This window comes from Colossoma macropomum, unplaced genomic scaffold, assembly GCF_904425465.1.
Source record: "Colossoma macropomum unplaced genomic scaffold, Colossoma_macropomum, whole genome shotgun sequence".
Taxonomy (NCBI): Eukaryota; Metazoa; Chordata; class Actinopteri; order Characiformes; family Serrasalmidae; genus Colossoma; species Colossoma macropomum.
Window position 1 is genome coordinate 166,956 of NW_023495259.1, and position 17,954 is coordinate 184,909.

At 40.1% G+C, this 17,954-nt stretch overlaps 1 protein-coding gene across 1 annotated transcript in view; it reads right to left on the bottom strand.

The window, feature by feature from the left end:
- The window catches only part of svilb (supervillin b), a 62,417-nt gene that overhangs the window by 20,288 nt on the left and 24,175 nt on the right, over nucleotides 1-17,954 (bottom strand). The window contains exons 13-23 of the mRNA XM_036561559.1: nucleotides 17,688-17,949; nucleotides 16,827-16,913; nucleotides 14,058-14,673; nucleotides 11,755-12,442; nucleotides 9,251-9,386; nucleotides 7,314-7,358; nucleotides 5,014-5,094; nucleotides 3,452-3,599; nucleotides 2,361-2,456; nucleotides 2,140-2,220; nucleotides 1,836-2,016 (exon numbers count right to left, since the gene is read on the bottom strand). Of these exons, the coding sequence (XP_036417452.1) occupies nucleotides 1,836-2,016; nucleotides 2,140-2,220; nucleotides 2,361-2,456; nucleotides 3,452-3,599; nucleotides 5,014-5,094; nucleotides 7,314-7,358; nucleotides 9,251-9,386; nucleotides 11,755-12,442; nucleotides 14,058-14,673; nucleotides 16,827-16,913; nucleotides 17,688-17,949 (2,421 nt within the window). The remainder of the gene's footprint in view (nucleotides 1-1,835; nucleotides 2,017-2,139; nucleotides 2,221-2,360; nucleotides 2,457-3,451; nucleotides 3,600-5,013; nucleotides 5,095-7,313; nucleotides 7,359-9,250; nucleotides 9,387-11,754; nucleotides 12,443-14,057; nucleotides 14,674-16,826; nucleotides 16,914-17,687; nucleotides 17,950-17,954) is intronic.

Here is a 17,954-nt window from a genome sequence, read left to right on the forward strand (position 1 = left end):
AGCATTCTGGAATTTAATTCACAATGTGACACAGCTTTCCCAGTCCCAACTTTTACTTTTTACTTCCTACTTTTATCTTTAAACAAACTGGTTGAATATTACTGAACACATATTCCAAACTTTTAAACAGGAGTGTTCTATATGTGAAAAAATCATGACAAAAGAATGAGTACATTTTAGTGTACAGTATATATACAGTCTTGGGTGAGGCTCAAAAGCATGTGCCTTACATAAACATGTGCTTTGGGTCTGCATTTGTACATCTCAGAAGTACAGGCATATGCAAAAGTTTCAACACCTTCAAATTACACATTTTGTTGATTTTCTAAGTGAAAATAAGTTAACATCCTGCACAGGGAATGAACTTAAATATGGCATTTTCCAGCTAATTTAGTGCACAATTTCTATATAACATTTAATAAATACTGAAAAAACAGTACAAAACGTGCCATAACGTCTGCACAGGCCACAATTATGCTCCAATATGTTAAATTCAGCAAATAAGAAGTAAAACGTGCAGAATTATTAATGCTGTAGAGGATGCTTGACCTAGGGCACCCAAACTTTTGCAAATGACCGTGTGAAGTATACAGGTGTGGAGTGCACAATGTCAGTTAAGGACAGAAACCACTGCGCTTCAATCATGCATTTTTAGCATCGCATTTGGTTGCATAATTGCTTGATTAAATACTCCTGCAAAGTTTATTAACTGCTCTCGTTTCACTCTGAACTCCTCTGATTAGTTCTGGCTGACAGACTGCAGGAGCCATCAGGGTCAAAGACAATCACAGCTAAGAGCACAGCAACCGAGGCAGATACTCAGATCATTTTTCAGTCAGTCACACTCCTTTATTTTCTACACAATAAGCAAACAAAGAACTACAGAGCAAGATCTTGGCGATTACCATGTCCAAAGAGCTGCATAATTTGAAGAATGATGTTAGACTAAAGAGACTTATTACAATTAGGGTTGCCCAACTTGATCAACGAGTACTTTGTTTTGTATCGGTTGATCAGATCTTTGTTTTCTCATAGATAATATAGTCACAATTCAGGTAAGATATGCTAGACTGCCAAGTTTTATTTGTGCATAGTGATATAACCCGAATGCATATTTTGTTTTTGTGGACTACTTATGTGAAGTAATCATTTTATAGGGACGTGAACACTGTATTATTTCACATTTAATTTTAATATGCACGCTTAGTTTTGAATGTGGTTTCTGCTAATGCAGCTAATAAAGCAGAGATATTTTTTTTTTAGCAACTTGTGAGTGAAAATGTGGCAAAGTGTATTTTGTTCATGCTCGCAGTTAGTGGCAAAAAGTAGACTCGAAGCTTTTTACTTTTTCCATAACAGTGTTTAGATGAAACAGGACTAGCTGTTTCAACAAACACTGCAGACATTTAGACAACTTGGTTAACTTCTGAAAATGCATCTCACTCCTGCATGTTGTGGATAATGTCTGATTTTGTCATCTCTACAACAGAGGCGAATACCTAATCCATCAAAATATGCCTAAATCCTTGGATCTGGTCAGAATATTCTTACAATGCATGCTTTAGGCTTTAGGAAATGGTCCATGCCATAATTTGAATTTACATGCAAAATAAGGTTCTCTGACGTGATGATTGAAAAACCACTGTTGGTTCCATAAACAAACTTGTAACTGACTGGTGCTGAAAGGAAAGTAAGTGATTCTTCCATCACATCACTTTAGAAAGAGTGTAAAAAAATTAGTTGTAAACTAATTTCTAAAAAAGACTGTGTGCCCATTTAGGATTTGACATTTTGGGGTTTCATATTCAGCATTAATTATTTCATTATGTACTCACTTTGGTGTTTGTTTACCAAAGATGACATCAAAATCTTCCTCAATCGGCACTCTGCTGGTAATGCTACGTGGAATGTCCGCCACGTGACGGTAGAACTTTGAGAAGATCTCGTCATCCAATCGCATCACTTCCTTCACTGCTTTTTCAGTGACTGTCAGAGTTGTCTCCTGCAATCCTGTCACTGAGAGATAAAGGGGATGAAGGGAGAGCAAGCAAGTGACAATAGAGCAAGCAGGAAAGAACAGCCATTCCATATTCAGAGAGGCCTAAAGAACGAGCGTATCACAGCATCTACTGTGCTCACCTTTACTGTTCAAACGTCCCAAAAACGTCTCCAACTTATCCAGTTTCTTATCAGACTCCATATCTGCTCTGGCTTCAATCTCTGCAATAGGACAGATGCTTTTATAGCCAATATGAATGAAAATCATATTTGCAAGTTTGAAGATCACATGCATGATTCATCATGCATGCTAAATTGAAGACGTTACTATGAAAGATGCAGGAGTGGTTTGTGACATTTACCCTCCTGTGGTTTGGAGACGGCTGGTATGCTGCTCTTCAATTTAGCAGAAACAGGAGACAGAATGGGACTGATCACCGCTGAGGAAGCAGCCAAACCTGAGACACAAACCTTTGTGTGTTAATAGATACATATTTACATATTTAAAAGAACTGAAAATGCATAAGCAATTATAAGCAATTAGTTTTGCTACAATTATATTGATATATAATATGGTAATAGTTTTATACTATAATAGTTTTAGTTAAATAGTGCTTTACTAAAATATGGTTGTTGTGAGTGTGAATTGACTGATAGTGTGAATATGACTGAGTTTGAGTTTCTATAGTTTAAGGTCATTTAAGAACTCAGTCTTAAATAATAAGAGAAAGAATTACTAAAAATTAAATAAAGGGAAACTGTTTAATATCGGTCATACCTATGACAAAAAGCATAATATTGATGCTTTAATATTTTGAATAATAATAACAACAATTATAATAAGATTGATTAATAATTTAAAAAAATAATGATTAATAAGCAAAAACAAGCAAACAGTAAATAGCTCAGGTGTACTAAAAATATCAGTCCGATGTCTATTTGTATGTAAAAAAGCCATTTAAATTGTGCGAACATTTTATAATGAAAAGACCAACAGAAAAGACAAAATGACTAAGAAAAAAAAGTTTTATTCTGATTATGTATTTGATATGTACTTAAAGTCTATCTGAAATTAAAATGGGCATTTTCATTTTATTTGATTTTATTTCATTTCATTATATTTATTTGTTCCTGGTCATATTAAGCACAATCAATCATTTAAAAGACAATTCTTTTCAATTATTTCACTATGCACTAGTAATTAATCATACTACTACTACTACTACTACTACCACCACCACCAACTTAATAACAACCCAATAATCTTTTTTCACCTTCTAATCCCATCACCACCACCTATCACAGTGTAAAATGGTCAGCTAGCTCAGAGACCCTTTCACACAAAAATGCATCACAGAACAGAAGAATATAATATTTCTAATTCACTTTTACCATCATAATACATCCTGAATTTGGGCTAACTAGCAGTACATGTACACACGTGTATCCCAACCTTTCTTCACCATCCGAGCTGCCACAGTGTACTGGCCAGAGTCATTTGCCACACCCTTGCCAGTGCTTTGCCACGCCTCCTCTCGAGTAGAGATCATCTGCTTCCGTTCCTCAATAGACATCTGCCTCTCGCCCTCCTCTCCCAGCCTCTGAGTGGATAGAGAAAAACTGGATATCAGAAACACCACATCATAAAGGACACTTGTTACATATGCTGCAAGCTTCACAACTCAACAGGAAGCAAGGAGAAAATACAGTCAAGGCCAGTCAAGTGATAAATGAAGTGATATAAAATGAGCCATTGTTTGAAAGCAGGGCAGGAGGCATAGCACAGTTTTAATAAGTGAATTATTAGAACTAAATATGTATGCTCTAATTATGAATATTAACATGGAAGGAAAAAAAGGATCATTTTCAGCTGTAGTGAGTAACCTTGATCTGGACCCATACAGTATCAAGAAAAGACTCCTTTGTTTGAGTGTAAGCAGCATATTAGCACTGGATTATAATGTAGGTGTATTTGTTTCACTCCCCACTATGGTGCATAAAAGACATTCATTCAAGACTTTCAGATGCTTATTCAAGAGCTTTTTAGCCCCACTATGACTCCTTTTAAAATCTTTTTATGAACAAACTCAACGGTTATTTGCTACGACTCACAGCTAACCTACAATTACCCAGCTACACCACTCGCAGAAAGGCTGTGGTATGAACATTTTGTGGTCAATACAAATGTAAAGGGGCTAAAAATATATTTTTACATTTATATTCATATGGTAAATGTTCCCCAGTAGTTTAATTAAACAGTGATTTACAAACAGGTATGTTTGTCAGTTGTGACTAAATTGTGACTGTCAGCTCTCAAACGGCCATGTTTCTTAATCTCAAATAAACAGAAGCTCATTCTTAAATAATATAAACATTGCAGCGATGGTGGGTGAGTTACCCAGAATTCTTTGTGATTTGGTTTTTATTAATTACTCATCACAGAAAAAGTTGCATTGTTTGTTCTAATGGTAAATACGAGGTTTGGATGACAAACCTGAGACACAATCAAGGTCAAAATCAAACCTTTGGGTGTTTAAAATGAAGAAACACACAATTAAATAAAAATTGTAAAATATTATTATTAATATTACGTAAACCTTTGAAATCCCCTGGTCAACATACATATTTTGTTGATTTTCTAAATCTAACTACAGGGTACAGACAAATATTGCATTTTCTCCACATTTTAGAGCACAGTTTTTATTTATTTGCCAAGTTTAACATACTGGGGAATATAAAATATAAAATGTGTCATACCTTTTGCACAGGCTACATTTAATGCATAATTTTTCCTCAATATGTGCAATTCAGCAAATAAACAGTAACTGTGCATTAAAATGTGCAGAAGTATGTAGAGTAGTGTGAACGTATTTTTATGTAGAAAATGAACAAAACTTTTGCATATTACTGTATCAGTTAGGTTCTAATTAGTAGAATAACAGGCAATAAATAAATAAATAAATAAATAACCATCCCTGAAAGGCCCATCAACCTCATTTTGGACTTAACACTCACCTGCCCTGGATGCTCTACAGGTTGACTTTTTTGGGTGGAAGGGAAAGGAGGGGGAGAATAGGTGGAGGCAAAAACAGGCTCCTACAGACAGGAGATGGAGTGAGAAGGAGAGAGGGAGAGAGAACAGAAGGAAAGAAAAAGAAACAAACTGAAAAAGGCCAAAATGAAAGGACAGGATGAGCGACAAGAAAGGCACAGAGCAATGTGAGAAAGTGACACAGAATATGGGTAAGAGCTGAAGAGAAATGAATGCGGTTAAAAAGTGGGCCAAATCCTAATATACTCAGACCTCTGAAAGCTATGCCTCCACAAAAACCTTGCAGAAGAAAACGCACAGCTTTTAGTACGAGAGGACAAGAACAAAACAGGACTTCAAAAGCTGCAGTCATATATTAGGCACATGCACGCAGAGTCAGTACTGCAACATTTTACATCTGTGACAGGACACAAGATACAGAAATGAAGAACCAAGAGGTCCAACACCAGTCAGAAGCATAAAAGCTTGGAAATGTTAATCCAGCAATCTTAAATATAACCGTGCAAAAAGGGTTCCTTGTGGCAATGTCACAGAAAAACCACTGTTGGTCCTGTAAAGAACCTTTCAATGGGTACATCTATAAAGAATCATTTTTCTAAATGAGAACTTAAGTTTCTATACCAATTCAGCAGCCCATATCCAAATTTAGTGTTTTCCACACCCATGTGATCCATTTTTGATATCTGTGTGGTTTCACGCACAAAACTTCTCTTTATCCCTTACAACAGGGTTGTCAAACTCAACCAGTAAAAGGTCCATATTAAAAAAAAAATCTCATCAAATCTGTGGTCCAGAGAAATAATTATAAATTAAACAAAAACAATTTATGTTGTGCTATAACCCAACTGGCCATTGTTTATTCAACATATGCAAAAACTTCACCAGTAAAATACAGACACTTCTAGTAGACCTTGAAATATTACACGGACACTTGAAATATCCAAATTTTAAATGTCACCAGGAGCTCAGTCTTTTAAACCTGCCTATTTGATTGAACTACACACCTGGTATCCTTTCTTTGCTGCAAGTTCATTAAGACCTGGGCTCAATTTCTGAGCTGCTGAGCTGACGTTAGGTGTTGATATTGGCTGAACTGCAGCTGAAATGCATTTTGGTTATGTGACTGGTGTAGAATTGCACAGAATTGTGTAGAGTTGAGTCGCAACCGCTGTCCCATAGATTGTTGTTGTGGTAGGAGAGTTGGAGCACATTACTTTGCAGTGCATGCTGGGGACTGTAGTACAGCACATTATGATACATACATACATACATACATACATACATACATACATACATACATCATCTAAACCGCTTATCCTTCTGGGTTGCGGTGGGGTGCTGGAGCCTATCCCAGCTGTCATTGGGCGGAAGGCAGGATACACCCTGGACAGGTCGCCAGTCCATCGCAGGGCCATTATGAAACAGGCTAATATTAATAAAAATTTAAATACTTTTATGGGCCGGATAGGATTGTGTGGTGGGCCTCATCTGGCCTGTGGGCCTTGTGTTTGACACATGGGCCCTAGTATTACACAGGCTAGTTTTGCTACTGTGCCTTTAAGACTCATACGCAAATGGTCTCTGCTCTGATTGGCTGCCCTTTATAGTGCCTCATTCAAAAAGGCTGAAACACTACTTCAGTGTGAACGCACTAATCTGCGGTAAGCCAAATTAGGTGGATACGTTAAACACATTGTTTTTGTGGCATCAAACAATGAATTCCAAATTAGCCATTTTGGCAACTTAGCCTTCATATATGGACGATATATGGAAAAATGCGTTTAGAAACGAACAATGCTTACACAAAACATCAAACCATTCCATTTCAAGAAAGCAAGGAAAGGTTTTCCCAGAACCTTACATCAAAGCCAAGAACCATTTAGGCACCATTAATTTTAAGAGTGTATTTAAATGATTAGAAGTTGTCCAATTTCCCTACAGCCACTTTAAGGCAAAGCATGAGTAAAGAAACACTGAGAATGAAGGCAGCCACCTGTTAGTGCACACCCATTTATAGCCAGCCTGAATAAAGGAACTGACCTGTGCTTGGAACCCAGTAAGTAGTTTGTGAAATCAGAGACAAGCAGAACAAGCAAGAAGTCAAAGTGGCAGAACTTAGCATGAAGAATTCCCTGGCCTTTTAGGGCATCCATCATTCACCTCGAAGCGTGAGGCAGAAAGCAAGAAGCAGTGCAGCAGAAAAAGGCTCTGATAGTTGCAGCCTCTGCAGTGGTTAAATGTATTATGCACTCTTGAATCTTACCCAAACCTGCTCAGATGACGTAAACTCCTCAACAGCCCTTTCTTCCTACAACACACAGGGAATGCATGTAAGGCACCACCAGATATCCGTTAAAAATTATGCTTGCGCTACGGCTGCAGCAATATGAAATTTACAATACAATACTAGAATAATAGAAAATTTCATTTCAGTTATCTTGACTCCCTGGCAACGGATGGCTGTAACATCATCGCCTGTTGCATCGAAGAATACTGTTTTTTTGGGTTGTTTTTTTTCCCCAGAAACAGTGACAACAAAAAACACTGTACTGAATTTACCAGAATGTTTCCCTTATAAGTCCAAAGGAGCAGTATCGGTTGCTGAGAAGGAGGAGGATGCAGAAAAAGTAAAAGTTGAAATACAGCCCATGTGCCTTTTTGTTCATGTGCCTAGAAGGAACAATACTTTCTGAATTATGTATTTTGTGTTACTTGCAGCTAGAAACCAATAACATGCAAGTAGCAAAAGGTGTAAAATAGACTTGAAGCTCAAAATTGCACTTTGTGTATGCGTGAGCATAGCTGTGCTCTTTACTGAACATGACAAACATTATAATAAAGTATAATATACTATTGTGTTATAACCAGATACACATAGGAGGGTAAGGACTTATGCTTCTTTAGGCAACAACAGTTAAGCCAGTCAACTTGAAAACAGGATGAACAGAAGCGTTGCATGAATGTACATAATCAAACACCTTGGACAATAATTGGTGTCTTGCTGAAGAATAATTATTGATAATAGGATTAGTGGTCAAGAGATCAAGATTACAGAGTCACCCACCATTAATTTCTATGGCAGGGTTAGACTAAAAATTGCCTCAATTATGAAAAAACACATTTTTGCTATTTTTAAGTGAGTATATGAACTGACCACCAATACATAATTAACATTTTTAATCCTGGTTAAAAAAGACAAGGAATTTCCAAAATCTTCATAGCCAAAACGAAGAGAGCAAACAAATGTAGCATTAAATACAACTCGAGCAATGTTCTAAACCTACAGTATAACAGGTTTACACAGTAGGTGCTCCAGCACGATTTTATGCAACGAGAAATTACAGAGCTGAAATTTTTTTGTGGTAAAACCAATCCTGAAGGTTCTGTTCTTTCACTCAGATAAACTCCTGAGAAGAAATACGGGAGAACCATGAGCAGAAAATGATAATGATTTCATGAAAATTCTGGTGAGCTCTCAAAATACAGGAGCTGTAAAATAAATAAATTAATAAATACATACATACATACATACAAACATACACACATACAGTTTCCTACGCATTTTGACTCTGTTGCTTACCATACCAAGGTCAAAAGGGCAACGTGTACAAAACTTAAAGGCCGCTTAGACCTCATTTGTGTTCTACTGCCTCAAGTGTCATCGTGTTTGGTCCTCTCGATGATACCTATATGTGAAGTAAACGCCGCTAAGCTGTCTTAGCTGTTATAGCAGTCCACAGTAACTGGGGAAATCAATTTAAAATAAAAACAAAGCAGTAGATCTTTGTCTAGGTTGAAAACAACGACATACTGTTTGCAGTCAACATTATTTGCCAACAGTGGCTACTGTTCCACAGCTATCTGAATATGCGAAAATGAAAAACTTCGTGTCTCTTTTTACTTTTCGGTAACGATATCTCAGTCCTGACTGACCAATAAAAATAAATACTATTCATTTGGGCTCACTAAATAATGACTGAACTGTATTCTCTCTCATAACTCTCTGCTTTAAGTAGACCCCCCTGCTCCCTAAACTTAAACTCATCAAATCTACACAATTCATGTGAATGACATTCATCATCCAAAGCGGGGAATATCACAAAAAGTCAGTGGGTTTGCATGCATGTTCAGTGTGTTCTGCTCCACTGGTTCAGTCTGGTCTGACATTACTTCAGATGAAAGCAGTGTCTGAACATTTACCTTCTTCTTGAAGCCTTGCTCCTGCCATATTTGGCTGCTCTTCTCACTCATTGACACCACTTCTTGTACGACTTCCTGCTTCTTGTTGATCCTGTTCTTCCAATCCTCCTCCCCGCTCTTTTTCAACATGGCTAATCTGGGACAGAAGGAGAAGTGACATCATCTGAACAATATTCCAAATATAACCTAAAAATACTGGTGGCACTTCTTTTATTAGATGACAGATGATCCCCTGAAGGTTCAAGGGAAAAAAAAACAAGAAAACAAAAACAAAAACAGGGAAAAGCACTCAAGGAAAGGACTTCAATCATAATTTTAGTCAAGGCAATTTTGCTTTCTCTTAAGTCATTACTTTACATTTTTCTTTCCATTGCCTCTCCCCACCCCTATTCTTTCTATTCTCCCTGTTTCATCACCATAAAGAAGAGCAGACAGCAGAGCTGTGCTCTAAAATAGCGACCTCTCTGTGGCTCAGTGAAGGCTGAGAGAGGCGCGCTGACCCACATTCATTCATCAAAAAGGACACAAGGAGAACAGTGCTGGTATCATGCCCCCTACATCAGCACAATGTGCTCAGTGACTAGGTACTACACAGCTTAGCATCAAGAACAAACCTCTGGTCTCTTTGCAAAATTTGGTGCGAAATCTAGTGTTTAAACAGATGGTCAATGGACCAGGCTTGATCTAAGTCAGAGAAAAATGCTACTCTGGGACACGACACGAGGCAAAAATCATCCTCAGTGAGAGGCTAAAGCCTAAAGTGATATCCTAGGTAGCACCCTACAATTTAGTGCATCATTGCTCTGGTCTCCTCTAGACTGTGAAAGGGTTGCACAACTGCACAATTGATACAGTGAGGGGAAACGAGTATTCAGTTTTTGGTTTTTAATATTCACTTACAGCGCATACACACACTTTGAATATTGACCATGTTCTACTATGACACTGTATTAAAGTGTTGTGATAAGCACCTCGTGATGTGGAGCTGCATGTCTACAAACACAACCAGGAATTACATGTCATTACATGAAAGGAGCGATATACCAGGACTTATTGGTGCAGAATTTAATCTCATCAGTCAAGAAAGGGGAGAAGATGGAAGTTTCAACAAGACAAAGGTGCTTGCATGGCCTATCCAATCTCCTGACTTCCCATTGAAAATATATGGATTTTCAAATTGCAGCTCCATCAGGAAAACTCTTGGAACTTTGGGGAATTGAAGCTGGTTTGCCAAGAGGAATGGGCCAAAAACTGAACCAATATCCTGTTAGAAAGCAAATTACCTGTTAGTGTAGACTTCTCAAATGCTGTAATTGTCAACAATGGCTTTGCAACAAAGTAAATATATTTGGTGTCTGAATACTTTTTCCACCCCCACCCATCAATTTTGTTTTTGATCTGTTTTATGATTCTGAATACATCTGTTCTTAATTATAAATACAAAGTCAAGAGATTGGGAGTACAAATATGAAGTGAATATATGCACTAAAGTATATTAAATAAACAAAAGTGAATACCGCCCCCATCACTGTACTGCAGAAGGCTACAAAATGCAAAGGAGTGCTTTAACATATTACAAAATTGCTTACTGCATGCTGTGAGATACTCCTCAGTGAGTGTTCTGTGAGCATTTTGATGAACCAAGGCCATGTGTCAACTCAAGGTTTACATTTGCATTGCACGTAGCATGTAAGGGTGTGCACGGGTACTGAAGTATTCATTTAACCCAGTGGTGTCCAATCTTACCTGCAGTGTGCCTGCAGGTTCTAGTTCCAAACATGCAGAAGCACACTTGATTTCACTTGTTTAATCTTTTGGTAAGTCTTCAAACAAGTTTGTGTGCTTCTACTACTATTGGACGAAGTACTGCAGCCACATCAGATAGGACACCACAGATTTAACCAGTCCAGGTTAACCACCAGCATTTGAATGCTGAAATCACTATTTGGGTATTCGTTACAGCACATCACTGAAATTAAACGATCTGTAGATGATGTGTATATTTAGGCCCAACCCCATTTCCTATTTTAACCCCTACCCCTTGTTTTCGAGTGTCACCTTGCCCCTTGGGACTGAGTTACAAGGGGTAGTGGTTAAAATCTTCCCCTGTGAGATGGGACCCTCAAATAATGAGAACATTACTTCTACTTCTGTTTGGAGTGTCTGGAAGAACTCAGTTTGGAGGGCCTAGACATGCAAAACAGAGGGGTAAGGGCTAGTGGTAGTGGCAAAGAGTGAAATGCGATTGGACCTTATTTTAGAAAATTAACAAAATATGGAATTTGACCATGGGCACCCAAACTTTTACACACGTCTGGATCAGTCATTTTTAGAATTGAATATTGCCCAACCCTAGCCCTTAGTAGAACTGAATATTGCCCAACCCTAGCCCTTAGTAGAACTGAATACTGCCCAACCCTAGCCCTTAGCAGAACTGACTATTGCCCAACACTAGCCCTTAGTAGTTGCTTGTATTTGCCTAGTGTTGCCCCACATCCACTTACCTCTCTTTAATCGACATGGATGTCATTGTCTCTGGTTCTTCGTGGGCCACAGGCTGATTTTCCCTGGATGCGAGGGGTTCAGGGGGACCAAGCTGGCCAGAGACAGAGATCTCCGGTGGTTGAGCTTGGCTGTAGGGGCCTGTTTGGACCTCGGGCTGATTTGGTATGAAGTACTGGGGTTTGGGCTGTGTCTGTGGTGGCACCTTGGTCTGCGGAGGGGTGTAGGAATACGACTGAGTGGGGATGAACGTCTGAGGCTTCGGTTGGGTTTGTGGGGGTGCTTTAGTTGGTGTCTGTCGCTGGGGTTCTTGGTATGCTTGTGCTGTCTGTTGTGGAGGTGAAGACTGGACGTCTGTGTATAGGTGGGATTGAGGCTGAGACTGGTGGTCAGGGTAGGGGGCCAGCTGGGCTCTAGGAGGAGTCTGAGGTGAGGTCTGAGCGTAAAGTTGGGGCTGAGAGCGTATGTGCGTCTGAGGGGAGGTCTGAGAGTGCAGCTGAAGCGGTTTGGTTTGGGACTGCAGCTGTGGCTGGGACTGCAGCTGTGGCTGGGACTGAGGTGATGTGTGAGGCGGTGTCTGTTGTAGGTAAGGAAGTGTGTGAGAGGTGACGTGTGAAGCGTGTGAAGAACTTCTGGAGGCAACAGCCACAGTGCTCACGGTACGCACTTGAAGTCTGGGTTCAGGAGTGTCTGTGGAAAAATGTACACAAATGAAGGACATTATATTCAAGTTAGAACATGAAACGGAAAATTGAACCAATCCTGACCAAGAGTGACCAATCTTGTATATTCTTGCATTTTCAATAGGATGTGTCTACCACTTTAAAAGAATGGTTTGGTTTAAAATTGTAGTCCCCCAAATGTAGTCAACCAGCTAAGACGTGTTCAGTGTCCAAATATTGCTTCTGTAGTTGGGGCTGCAGCTTTGAGGCTAATGATGCTTATATATAGTGTTTTCCAGCAGCAGTATTCAGTTTCCACATGGTACAGTTACAAATCCAAACGCACAACTATCCTTACCCTGCGTAAGTACCTGTGTCTGTTTAACATCACCCAACTTCATCACCCTATTTCATAAGAATCTAATGTAAACAGCAAACAAGCAACAGTAGTACTAATCACCAAGTGGAAAAATGACAGTACACTAGAAGTCAATTGTCACGCAAATCTATTCCTTAAGTACCTAAAACTTCTCTAAACACACTGACACCGCACTCAGCTCTTCATTAAGGTGATGCAGACTTGATGTGGTTTAGGACACAGTAAGACTGTGATCTATAAAAATTAACAAAACTTCACAGTGTAGCTGAATTTTACAGTCAGCCATTTTGTACAACCATAGTGTTGTGTAAGTTATACAAGTTGAGAAAAGTTTGGGGATGCATTTAGAGAACCGATTTGGGTGACTATTGAGTTCCATTGTTTGTTAGCTACATTATCCTCGTAGCTCTAGTGCTAAATTCAGCCACGAAAATGTGGACACCAAACAAGTCGTTTTAACATCGACAACTGGAATAAGTGGGAAAACTGCATATTTGTTTTTCCATCAAAGTATTTCTTTAATTATTTGTCTCTTATATGTCGTTATCACACGGTGCTACATATATACCTGAATTGCTCAGACCTCCATGCCAAACAGGAGGAAATCAGCACTGATCAGGATTTTTTTCCTTGCAAATGTACATAGGGATGATACTGAGGTGAATAAATGAAACCCAACACACAAGGCTTCCATTGTGTCTTTATGTTTCTGTGTGACCCTACTTTAAGTAGCCGGTTACAAATGTATATTTGCATGTATTTATTTGCATCAAAAAACACTCTACACTGTACTGACATCTCATGGAAGATTAAGCTCATTCATTTTTTCCCCACCTTAGAACACGCCAGCAAATTATTAATGCAATTCCACTCACACACACTTAACACCGAGAACACATCCTTCTCTCCAGAGACAAAAGCATGAAGGAGAGATAGTAACACTCCAGTGAAAAAAGCCTCCCACCTCCTTCACACCAGCATCGTCAGTTTGTTTTGCGGTTTCTCCGGCGCAGACAAAGAAAGCCGTGGGCTGGATGGATGGCAAAATTATGCTAATCACATTCAGCCCCGAGCAGCATGGCAGACGGAGCCTACTTAACCCAATCAGAACGCGGCTCTGGCGGACAGGCAGCCAAGTGTGACACAGAGCCTGTGCATGTGTGTCAGACACAATAAGGATACAGCTGAGCAAAACTGCACCCCCTAAACAGCTCTTAAGCCCAGTCCTGCATGATTTTCCCTCTCTTTTCTTTCCTTTCCTTACCTGAGCTGCTGCACCCTTGCCCCGTCTGAAAAGCGTCTGGTGAGAGGTAGCCTCTTTTCGGGATGAGTGTGCTCTCTTTCTCTCCCTTTTGCTCTCTTTCTTGCTCTCTCTCCCATTCACGCTGCCTCTCTTGCTCTGGCTGGCGGCTCGGCTCAGTCTCACCCCTGCCGTGAGCGTGTGAGAGGGTGTGTGTACGAGGGAAGGCGTGAGGGGGCTCTGCAAAGCCAATTTTTTCCCTCCACCCACTCTCCTCCTCCTGCTTCTGCTCATTCGCTGGAACTGCTACCGCCACGCCCTTGCCTTGAGCCGACTGGCCGAGGGCCTCTGCTGGGGGCGGAGAGTAGATTTCAGGGGTACGGTTCTCTCCACTCTCTGTGAGGCTGAAATATCGCACTCCTCTCTCATAGGCTGGAAGCTTACTGTCTGGCGGCTGATTGGGTGAGGGATGAGTGGGCGGCGTGTGAGGGAGGGCCGTGGACATCCCCAAGTGGACGTCTCCAGTCATTGCCATAGAAGGGCTTGTCACCGTGGCAACAGAGGCCTGGGCGGTGACCGCAGCAACGGACCGGACCAACGATGCAGAGAGAGGCTCCAACTTCACACTGCCGTTCTGCAGCTACAGAGAGAAAGAGAACAAATAGAGAGAGAAGAATAAAAAAGAGGTAGGACGTGCAATCAGAGAGAAAAAAGATCCAGCTAAAATTGGGTTCAAATACAGTAACAGTTAAACGACAACGGATAGACAGATCTCAGTTGTGAAAGAGCACATGAATTTTCATCTTCATTAAAAACACTACACGTCAGCATTCACGTCACTACCATCACCAGCTCTCAGCTAAAATGATCAAAAACATTCATCACAGAGGTCATATCCAGCCAGCATGATGCACAGAAAGCTTGGACGGTGACTACAAGCATGGCATACAGAGTAGCCTCTACAGCAAACCTGGGTTCCTCCTTTTCAGTCCACAATCCTGCAACATGCATATTATGATAAAGAGTCAGATGTTCATAAAGCATCAAAAGACGCTACTAATATCAGAGCAGCTGCTGGTACAAAATGAACTGTGTTTTAATCAGGGTTTGGTGGCATAATGGTAATATAGTATCCTGTGGAATTTAAAAATTACAGTAGTATTACAAACTTGCAGTCAAATAAACACATCCCGAGCCCAATCTTCAGTTTATATTTTAATTCATCACTCAAATTTTAAACCATCAATCGCTAAGAGCTAAACAGCGCTAAGTAGGACAGTAGAGTGGGGCCAGCTGTGGTACTGGTGTTGGCTTAGCTAGGAAGCCAACAGCTCTAAAGACCACAAGGTTCAATTCAGTTTAGAAGATCTAAACTCTCATCTAAAAGTCATTTGCTGCTGCACAAATTGCTTGTATAAGTTCTTAAGGCTGGATCAGATAAAGCCCCCTTTCTGAATAGCACGCCCTGATGGACTGACTGACAGGTGAATATTTACATACATTTTTTTTTTAACAGACACTCTTGCCCAGAGCGAATCAGTTTTAATAATTTTACAGAGGTGGGTGAGCAGTGTTAGGAGTGTTGCCAAAACAGGGAACTGAACCCCAGTCCGTCATCTGGAAAGTGGACTTTTTGGTTTGTTTTCTTGCAGTGTTATTTTCTACTTTTTGGTAATATGTTATACTGAGCTAATATTTTTAGATACGCCATTTGTGTCCTGATGAAGGCCTGAGAAGGCTGCAACGCATCGGCACACATTTATACATACTGTCATGTTTCAGTAAAGGCTTTTTAGATTTTTTCTTAAGACTGTGTCTCTTTGCTGTGGGATTTATTTTGCACATGCCTTGTGGATGCAGACGGATCTTTTGGTTTTTGCCACTCCCAGCATGGAAGAGTTACTTTGAATATTTTACGACTGTTTGGTGACATGAAAAGCAGATACCACCCAAACCTAAGTTTAAACACTATGTAAGTTTTGGGGATTTGGAGACCTCTCTGATGGAAATGTACAACATGCCAAAGAACATTTTGTAATGCTGGTGGTGCTTCGGACCCCTTTCCCAAGCAGATGAATCTGATTATTACGTGTATTCAGAGAGAACTCAGTCAAAACTTGAAGGACGTTTTCTGAGCAAGTGAGTTATCTACCATTGTCATCATATGTTCATCAGTATAATGCTGATTTGGCATTTGAGACCTAAACTTTGAGCCAGGCCTTTGAGCCAGAGTCTGTGCGCGTAATGTTCATATGTAAAGACGTATGACATAGTTAAAATCCAACCAGACACCTCTGACTTTTAAATCTCTTTTTAAGCCTCCACAGGGCGACTCGAAGCAGCACAGCACACTGACACCATATTTTAGCATGCTATTTTGTCCTCCAGGCTCAGTTATGCTACGTCTGCCAATTTTAACAATGTCTTAAATATTTTTAAGGGACACTTCAGCCAGACTAGGAAACCCCCTTCTGATGGTGTTTCTCAAAGGTGGGAAAAACTTCAGCTGCCATATTGCAGCTTTCTCATAGCAACTAGTATTACAAACTGCATAAAGAAAAGGAGGACACACCCAGGTCTCAAACCAAGAACTTTCACCCTTCATCCACTAGATGCTGCAGTTCCTTCACACATGGCCTTCTTAAGAACATCCTTACAAGGTATCCCAACCAGAGCACAGCAGTCAAGCAAACAGTCTAGATTAAGAAGATGCAGAACTACTTGTTCTAGCTGTTGAACGATCAAGGCAGGATTCACGAATGAGCCAATCAAAAGTGATCTATATTTTCTTACTTGCTTGCCCTGTGGTGGTTCTACAGAAACGTTAGTGATGGCATCAGGATCTTTGTGACCTGATGAAGCTATGTCCTGTGTTAGTTCCTGTAAAAAGGGACAATGTTCCTTCACACTTAAAACAGGACTGAAAGAAAAAGTCATGGAAATGTCCTACAAAACTACACTCTCAAAAAAGATGCCTTTCCAAGGGTTCTTTAGTAAAGTCAATGGCTCTATACAGAACCACTCGGTATGATTAAAGGGTTCCTTACATAGTTAAATGGTTCTTCAGATTGATGGAGAATGTGCTATAGATGGTTCTATGTAGCAGTCTCTTGTTACAGTGTCAAGCTTGTAACAATAAAAGAACCCTTTTGTTTGATATATAGGACCCTTTTCAAAAAGGTTCTATATAGACCGTCTACAGCACATTCATGGACATGAAGAACTCTTTCATGATGCAAAGAACCCTTTAATCATGCAAACGGTTCTTTGAGTGATCATGGTTCTATACAGAACCAATTTCTTTAAAGAACCCTTAAAGCACCACCTTTTTTAAGAGTGTAGACAATGTTCACTGGATTAATAATGTGCCACCCGTAGACAAAGCAGTACATTAGCTATGACAAAGTACCTCAGAAACATCCCATAAGCATCTTTTTGCTAAAACATCTAACAGTCATCATTTGTTTTGGTACTGGAGACAAAGTCCTGCACAGTCTGCCAGTCTCCCCAATTCTAACACATTTACTAAACGACCTAGAGTTGAACCAGGTGTCTTAAAGCAGGAAAATCACCAAACTGTGCTGGTCTAAGGCCCTCTAGCTTCAGAACTGGCGACCCCTGCTCTAAAATAACTAAAAAGGTTGCTACGCTCACTTGATCCACCTCCCCCTGAGTGATGGGCTGGGTTTGGAAGCGGGTGTTGACCCGCCGTTGACGCAATTCGGCACGAGCACCGTCTGCTGGTTGGGCAGCAGGCTGTGACAGGCGATTAAATAGAGCCATTTTCTCTGCCAGACTCAGTGTTGATAGGTCTGGCTCCTCTGTGTCGGCTCCTTGTCCTGACTCCACTTCTTTAGGTGGAACCTCCTTCTCCTTCTCTCGGGGTGTAGAGCCTGGGGCTGAGGATGCCTGCAGGCTTAT